General features: G+C 43.1%; 1 protein-coding gene across 1 annotated transcript; it reads left to right on the forward strand.

Moving 5' to 3' along the window:
* Positions 1-1,144: 1,144 nt before the first annotated feature.
* gpr85 (G protein-coupled receptor 85) lies at positions 1,145-2,278 on the forward strand (the record flags this gene model as incomplete). Its single annotated transcript, XM_079294813.1, has 1 exon — positions 1,145-2,278. The coding sequence occupies one exon, from the start codon at positions 1,145-1,147 to the stop codon at positions 2,276-2,278; it is 1,134 nt and encodes a 377-aa protein (XP_079150939.1).
* Positions 2,279-8,839: the final 6,561 nt, after the last annotated feature.

An 8,839-nucleotide genomic window follows, 5' to 3' on the forward strand; every position in this document is an offset into this window, starting at 1 on the left:
CGCCAATGTTCATGGAATCAGATGTTACCACATGCTATGTGTCGTTTTCCAGACAGTAAAAACATAGATATCGAGTATAACAACCCGTAATATTATTACCAGCAGGTTTGTTGTTATCACTTCCAACCACCCATATTGGGTAATCACACCCGCGCACTAACAAGCCCAATATATGTCGAAATGCGTCTCTGGTGTCAGTATCACAGTATATTCTCGCACCTCTTGGTAATTACGAATACAACAGATGATCTGGAAAATCGACAGGCTCAATAAACGCCTAAATGGGAACACTGCTTATTAGTGAGAGCAGTAATCCGGTTAACATTTATTCAAGCAAAAAACAAAAAAAACACGAAGGCTTTATTATGTATGCTCCCTCCGTCGATCTGCCACAATGCACGAAGGCAGGGCGAGTTTATTCGAGGCATCCTCCGCTTTAGAGAGCCGTCCTCTGTGCTGCAGGGTGTAGGATGTGATCAAGAAGAGCATATTTTGGACCGCATTTCTCTTAATGTTCACTGTGCGCTGAAAAAATGTCTCCCACTCCAAAAAAAAGAAAAGAAAATCGAACCAAACCGAGCCTTTTTATTTTGTCTAAACCGTTGCTTTCCGAGGGGTAGAGATGCGTCGTTTCTTCATGAAGGCTGGGCTGTGCCTTTTGCTATCTTTTGTTCAGGAAATGCCAAAGCCACTAGAAATAATTGTAACAATGTAATAGATTGATGCTTTCATCTTATCAAGCTCAATCACTGCTTGTCTGTCTGTCTGTCTGGATCTAGACAAAGTGTTCAAGCTGAGACAGGGCTCTTCACTGTGCCACTCTAGATGTTAAAATGTGAAATAAATAAATAACGGCAGACAGAAGGAAATGAGTGCTTATCTCATTCTGGATTGTGAATGTGCGGTTGAAAACAATGCAGCTGTTGTGTGGGACTGAATGCTGATGGGTGGATAATATTTTTCAGTTTTTTTTTTTTTTTTTTTTTTTTTTAGGTGTGATGAGACAAAGGAACAAAGGATGCCTTAGAGGAGAGGTTGCCTATATGCCTGGAAACCTCTTCAAAGCCCACCGCCAAATGGATCTAACGCCTCCCCCTGCCACCTCCAGATCATGATACTTGGCTGAAGCTATTCCGCTATCTTTATGATCCCTCCTCCATCTATGGCGAACTATAGCCATGCAGGGGACCACACCATCTTGCAGAATGTCTCTCCTCTCGCCACGTTCCTCAAACTGACCTCTCTTGGTTTCATCATTGGAGTCGGTGTGGTTGGAAACCTCCTGATCTCCATCCTGCTGGTCAAAGACAAGAGTCTGCACCGAGCGCCCTACTATTTCCTGTTGGACCTGTGCGCCTCTGACATCCTGCGCTCTGCCATCTGCTTCCCCTTTGTCTTCACCTCGGTCAAGAATGGATCCACCTGGACCTATGGCACGCTGACCTGTAAAGTGATCGCCTTCCTGGGTGTGCTCTCCTGTTTCCACACAGCGTTTATGCTGTTCTGTGTCAGCGTCACACGCTACCTGGCCATCGCACACCACCGTTTCTACACCAAGAGGCTGACCTTCTGGACCTGTCTAGCTGTCATCTGCATGGTGTGGACGTTGTCGGTGGCTATGGCGTTCCCGCCGGTGCTAGATGTAGGGACGTACTCTTTTATCCGGGAGGAGGACCAGTGCACATTCCAGCACCGTTCCTTTAGGGCGAATGATTCGCTGGGCTTCATGCTCCTGCTGGCGCTCATCCTCCTGGCCACGCAGCTGGTTTACCTCAAGCTCATCTTCTTCGTCCACGACCGTCGAAAGATGAAGCCTGTCCAGTTTGTGCCTGCTGTCAGCCAGAACTGGACCTTCCACGGGCCTGGCGCCAGCGGGCAGGCGGCGGCCAACTGGCTGGCCGGATTCGGTCGAGGCCCCACCCCGCCTACCTTGCTGGGCATCCGGCAGAACAGCAACGCAGCGGGCCGCAGGCGTCTACTGGTGTTGGATGAATTCAAAACAGAGAAGAGGATTAGCAGGATGTTCTACATCATGACGTTTTTCTTCCTGGCGCTGTGGGGGCCCTATCTGGTCGCCTGCTACTGGCGGGTGTTTGCAAGGGGCCCTGTGGTCCCTGGGGGCTACCTGACGGCCGCCGTGTGGATGAGCTTTGCCCAGGCTGGGGTCAATCCTTTCATCTGCATCTTCTCCAACAGGGAGCTCCGGCGCTGCTTCAGCACCACACTCCTCTACTGCAGAAAATCCAGGTTACCAAGGGAACCCTACTGCGTTATATGAAGGTTTTGCTGTGGGTTTTTTCTCCTCCGTCTCTATTGCCCCGCTTGATCTTGATCTGGGCTCGTTCCCATTGTACAGCGCGCTCTCTCTTCTATCTCTCTTCTCTTCATCCTCCAGTTTTCCTGCTGTTCCTCCTTCTCCTAACCCTTGTTTTCAGAGGTGGAAGGTGGACTGTCAATCACGAGGCTCTGCCGGGATGATTGAATATGAAACGATTGAAACATGGAGGCTGAAGAGAATGGGAATGCGCAGGAGGTCTGGATCCCCTCCTGTGTTTATGTTCTAGTAAACAGACATTTTGGAAGGCCATGCCAATGCAGAGAAGCAAAAAGTTGAAAAAAAAGAAGAAAAAAAACAACCGAATGGGCAAAACAATAAAAACAAAACCTTTTGCTTTGGATATTTTGAATATGCGTAATTCTGTGAGGTGTGAAATACATAAAGAAAAAGAAAAAATATTAAAAAACAAAAAACGATACCTCTCAAGGAATCACTGGAAATGTTTTACATTTTACGAGTTGCACTAAAAAGAAGATGTAAAGATGCTTTTTTTTTGGTCAACAGTTGCCAGTTGCATTGCAAAGGACAACCTTTCCTTTTTGTTCGTTTTTTTTCCAAACTGAACAATGAATGCTTTAATTTGCAACAGACTACACAATCGCTGTAAGTAAAGCAAAGCTTGGTCACTGTTGGAATACACCGTCACAAGAGGATAAAATGGTTTTAATGTAAGTGATATCTTTTTTTCATTTACTGGGGTGGGGGCTTAACGATGGGGATTTACAATGTGTGGTTTTGAAGTTGCAATTTAAAACTAGAAATAATTTCTGGTAGTTTTACAATCCATATGTCCCTCGTGTCTGGCATTGTTATTTTCTTATCACCTTTTACAAACAAAAAAAGCGGAAATAAAGATGAAATGCTGTTTGGATTTTGAAAAAAAAAAAAGAAGTTACTTTTAAGAACAAACTTGTGCTTGAAAAAGACATTGAAGAAGTCGTTAATGTTTCATCATATCCATGTACCTAATCACTATCATATTGTTACAGTATTGCTGATGCCACTCCGGGTGTTCTTGCCTTAATGGTTATGATATTGTCATGTTTCTTGGTTGTTGGGTTATTTATTCATTTATTTTGATTTCATTCACTCCTAAAAAGTCGCTTTTTTTCCAGATGCAAGGGGGAGGTTCTTTTTCTTCTTTTTCACATCAATGTGAAGTGCATGTCCATATTTTTTTTAAAAGCTGGTCCACTCCCATGAGCATCACAGCAGGCCATACACTGAGCAGCCCATTTTTATTCTGCGATGGTTTGCTACACCTCCACAGAGTGCTCAGAGCACAGGGAGTGTGCGTGTGTGTGTGCGTGTGTGTGTGTGTGTGTCGGTGGGTGCATGTGTGTACGTCTCAGAGCGCGTGTGCTGCGTGGATCAGACAACAGTCACTTCAAGACCAGAGCCTTAGTATGAAAATCTTGCACAATTTGTAAAAAAATGTTTCAAGAAAACAACAAAAAAAAAAAACACAAAACAACAAAGACATTTAAGGCACACCGTCTTGTTTCTACTTTCCCTACATTTGCTCAATACTGATTGTTTTCAATGACTTACTTTATTTCTCTTGTGGCCATTTTAATATTTATTATGTATTCTTTTTTGTATAATATAGCTAGACTGTGTGTAAGTATGTGAGTCTTTCAGTTTGAAGTCCCGAATGTGAGTACAGTTTCAGTTAGGATTGCATTTTGCTGAAAGTTAAACTGTGTAATCTGTTGCTTTTTGAAAATAAAAAGTTTCCATTTTACAACATTCGTTTTCATCCCTCTCATTGGGTGGAGATCATGTTAGGCGATGCTAACAGCTGGGGAAACCCCTCAGCGGTTGGTGCTGTCATGGTGGTGTTTTAAAATGGTGCTTGGTCAAGTGATGAATTCGCCAACATCCTCACCCCCTGCAGGTCAAAGATGTGTCTCTCTAAAATGTCCTTTTGTCACTTGAATTCATCAGGCTTCATTACAGAACACTCATTACATTGTGATTGCGACATATTTTGAAGCCGCTGCTGTTATCATGTCCATATTTGGTGCTGAAGTGACCAGTGAAGTGGTATTTCTACAAGGATGTGTCATTTATGTTCACGCTATTCTCTGTATGAGAATGTGTCGTCTCTGTCTTTGAGCCCTTGTCAAAACAGAATATGTGCCAAACATTGAATGTGAAGTGTGTTTGACACTTCCCCATGAATATATCCCAGGGCATGCTCACCATGGCAGTGTTTCACTCTGTGTTAAAAGGGGAATACCACTGAATTTCAGATGTAACATGTGCGACTCATATGGAATAATGGCAAAGCACTATGGATTCATGAATACCCTTGCTCTGAGCCCTGTAGCCACAAATGACATGATGGTTTGTCCCATTCCCTCATCTTTAAGGTCACATTGATGTGCAGCGGCACTGAAAATGAATTGGCGGAAAATGTGGAACGGAGAACGACGGAAATATGAACAAATGAAGCCCATTTCCTTCAAATGCATACTCGTTTTGCAAGACATTTGTTACCTTGAATGCCCCAGTGATTAATAAATGTTACCAAATTATAAGGAAAAGTTGTATTGTTACATACAAGGATTCATTCAGCAGTGTCTCAAAGCTCATATGTGCATCTGCAAGAATAGAGTGTGAACTAAATAATTCAAGATTATATGACAGGTTTTTTACGATTCAGACATCATTGTTGCTTTTTTGCTTTTTAACCAAAATGTGTTCCGCTGTCCTATTTCATATTTCGGAAAGAAACCAAGAAATAAGTAATGACCTGAGTCTGGGTGCCTGAAAAAACACAACATATGGTGCTGAAATGGCTTGTAAAACACTCCAGGTATTGCATGCAGGTTCCACCGATGAGAAATATCGATTAGGGATCCGTTTTATTTTGGACTTTGGTCGTTCCAGTTCGGAGCCACTAAGGCCAAGTGAGATGTTGTGAGAGCATTTCTTGAAATTTAAAGGAATGTTTAGATATTTGCAAATGCTCCAGTCTGGTTTCACATATTGTCTTTTTCTTGTTGGTTTTTTTGTACAATGCCTCTTGAAATTGATGAATGAGGCGACGATGATGATGATGATGAAACTAAACATTATATTTTGTGGGATTTTAAAGTGGGGCTGACGCTGTGCTTCTTGAGACGAGAGCGGGAATTAATATCCCACTTATGTATACTTTAGCCTCATTCAGCATCTGCAAATCACAAAGTGTGTCACTTTTGAGCACTGGCCCATTTCCTCGCATGCTCTTTTGAGTGTCCCAGTAACTCTCTGTCTCCCTCCACGTCAGAGCGAAGAAGACAGGCAGAGGTGGTCGGCTTGAAAGCCAGACAAGCTCTCACATTGAACTCTTTTTTCTTTACTTCCGAGGTAACATGTCTCCTGAGAAACATCGAGAAACATATTGTTCATAATCAAAGCAATTAGGACTGCTGTAGTGTGCTGGACCATCTGACTGAGATCGCTTCTTTGCACTTGTGTTCAGATCGTGGAAGAAAGCGAAAATGGATCATTTTTTTTTGGTGAGGCAATTATAAGGCTTTGCATGGAGATACTTTTCATTTCACCATCAGAGGACTTTCCTGTTGGATTTTGGATGCCAATGAATAACACAGCCGTCCCTAATTCCATGTCACTCTCCTTGTATCTCAGTGGATTTGCACAAACAGTTTCAGTTTTTTTAATGGACTGCCAATGGGCTCTGAAAAAAAGCATCTCACCCTAGCCCTCATTTGCTGTCTATAATTTGAGTAAATACCATCTGTTGACTGAGAAACATTGGCTTTTTTTCTAAAAAAAAAAAAAAGGGGGGGGGGGGGGAGCTCATCTCATGTGAGTCTTTCTGCATTATTCAGCATTTTCTATCTGTGTAATGCACGTCAAACCTTAATTGAAGTGCAGTAAGGGTCTGTGCCGAGAAGCACTCAGATATGAAAAGCTGCCTTGAATGGAACGGAGTGGTCGACTCAATCTTCTGTCAAGCTACTCAGGATAACGGAAGGACCTATACTCTGCATACTTGTTTGATTGTGTGAGCGCTTGAGAACGGAGCTGGTGAAGTACTGGTTCAATATGCTTTGCATAATTTCTCCAGGGCGTTTTTTTTTGTGAAATGACATTTACTTACAACGTGTGCTTGGTGGAGTTTTACGTGGGATGTTTGGTCAAATGATTTACTCTGCTCTTTGTGTGCAGATGTGTGTGTGTGTTGTCGGTACAAGGAGTGAGGTTTCCAGCAGACTACCTGGTTAACAGTCATCGAACTGCAGAGCTGCAGTAGTCTTCTCTCTAATGGCTTTGCAGCTTTATGGCTTATGTGCCTCAGCAAATTGGTAATGATCAAATGAATGACAATGCGATGATCACAAACGTGTGACCGTGTGTCGACATGTGTAGGTGTTACTAACATTGTTTTTTTTTTTTTGCTGCTGTTAGAGTTTAATCCTGCCTTGCGCTCTGTCCATTCATAATTCATCGTTAAATAAATGTCTGTCATTTTCCAAAGCAATTAGATACAATATCCAGAGGCCACCGCTGTCACTAAAACATCTGGGACAGCAGGCAAATCCTTTCAAAAACATGCTGGTTCACTCGACAAAAAGGGATTTTTTTAAAAAGGGGAGAAATGCATGTGCAGAATTTGAAACAACATACATTTTGCAAAACATGTGCGTGAATCACCTCCTGCATTATATTCTGATAATACAAGATGGCCCCATGTTAATGAAGAATAGGATGTTGTTAGGTAAATATACAGGAGGAGAGACACTGCAATAAAACACAACATAATAAGGATTTCTTTTCCCTGGGGGGGTTGGGGGTGGGGGGGGGGGAACGGCCCTTGAAAAAAAATGTTGCTGCATTTATTGTCTGACAGCCAGTGCAGGCCTCTGAATTCCAATGATCAACGGGATGCCTGATACGAATGTGCAAGTGGATAAAGATTCCTCCTCATAATATCTTTATGTATAGTATATAGTCTTTATGTCTTAATCCCCCCCCCCCCCCCATAGACACACACACCCACCCAACTCCTGCAGCCAATCATGCAAATGCCTGATATAAAGAATATCCCTGCTTTAAATATTAACTGATTAAATTGCGGATGGAGCTTCAAAGGTTCCGTCGTGCATATTTAACCAGTATCTCTCTCTATCTCTCTAACTCTCTGCAAGAAAGTGAGTTTGTGTATTCTCAAAATACGCTAACTCCTCCTTCAAGCTCAACGTCACACCTGGTCAGGATCCCTGCTTCTTATACGACGACTGCACTGTTGCTGCTCTGTTGCTCCACCCTACAAAAGGAGGTTGTTGTGATAATGCAGGACACATGCAGGGTTACAAGTGGCTTCCATGATTGTGGTTATTCCTGCAAGAAAAAACGTCAGCAATGTTTTGATAACTGTATGTACATTGTGTTGTGCAGAAATTGAGCTGTTCATAGGAATGCAAATGTTGCAGCATAATGTCACCAACCTGTGAATGGATGGTTTGAGCCAGCTGCAGTGTGTGTTTTGAGTACAGGTCAGGATGTACGCTCACGTAGGGTCTGTTTCTTGACCGTTTAAATGCTCTTTGGTTTCGCTGGGAGTCAAGAGTAAACATGTCCCCTTCGTTTTAGGATGAGTGATGGAGCCACGGGTACATCACGGTTGGTGGGCTAGTACTTAAGCATGTACACCAGTTGGAGTATATGCGAAGAGAGAGTACTGGTCGGGAGTAATCCTCCAACAAGGATTACCCGTGTCTTTCATGCTAGATTAAAGGGTCCCATGATACCCTGTCCGGCTGTCCGAGTCCTGATGGGGAATCAATGCGCTGGATGACAAATTATCAGCGTCATCATCTTTGACATCCTGTCTTCTTATCTTATTGTAAGGACTGTCATTTGGGGGGCTTTGTTCGTCCTTCATTACTCTAGATTTGGGGAAGCTGACCAATTGCAAGCCCAGTGCTCTCTCGCTGTCTGTGTCTCTCTGCAAGTTTTGTTGAGATAATCACCTTACCCACCAGAGGCTTCACACACACACACACACACACACACAGAGTCTGAAATGAGGTGATCTGGATGACGTACCCACAGAAGTCAGCAGAAAGGAGAAGAAATATTTGGGTCACATGCAAATTGAATAGTGTTGCAATGATTTCAGTTGCTAGCGACTTGCTAGCATCTGCCTGAAAAAAAAAAAGCCTCTCCACCAAAGAGCAGGCTTGTCCTTTTATTCCACTCAAATTACAGCAAGCTTGTAGGATAAAACTGACAAAACTAGCAGGCACTGCAAACATTTCCCCAACAGACTAAAACATTCAGAAGCTGCTATCTGGCTTATAGGGGCTTTCAGAGTATTACGATTCGCAGCAAGGAGGCTGAGACTGCCATATTTTCAGAGCACTGTATTTGCGGAGGGCAATCTGTCGCGATTAAAAGCCAAACATGTACATTATGGTAACTATTTACAACATGCAACCAGCTGCTTACATCTGCTCACAGTGGGGCACGATGTCCCCGCCAGGA

The sequence above is a fragment of the Melanostigma gelatinosum genome, assembly GCF_949748355.1.
Source record: "Melanostigma gelatinosum genome assembly, chromosome: 22".
Lineage (NCBI taxonomy): Eukaryota > Metazoa > Chordata > Actinopteri > Perciformes > Zoarcidae > Melanostigma > Melanostigma gelatinosum.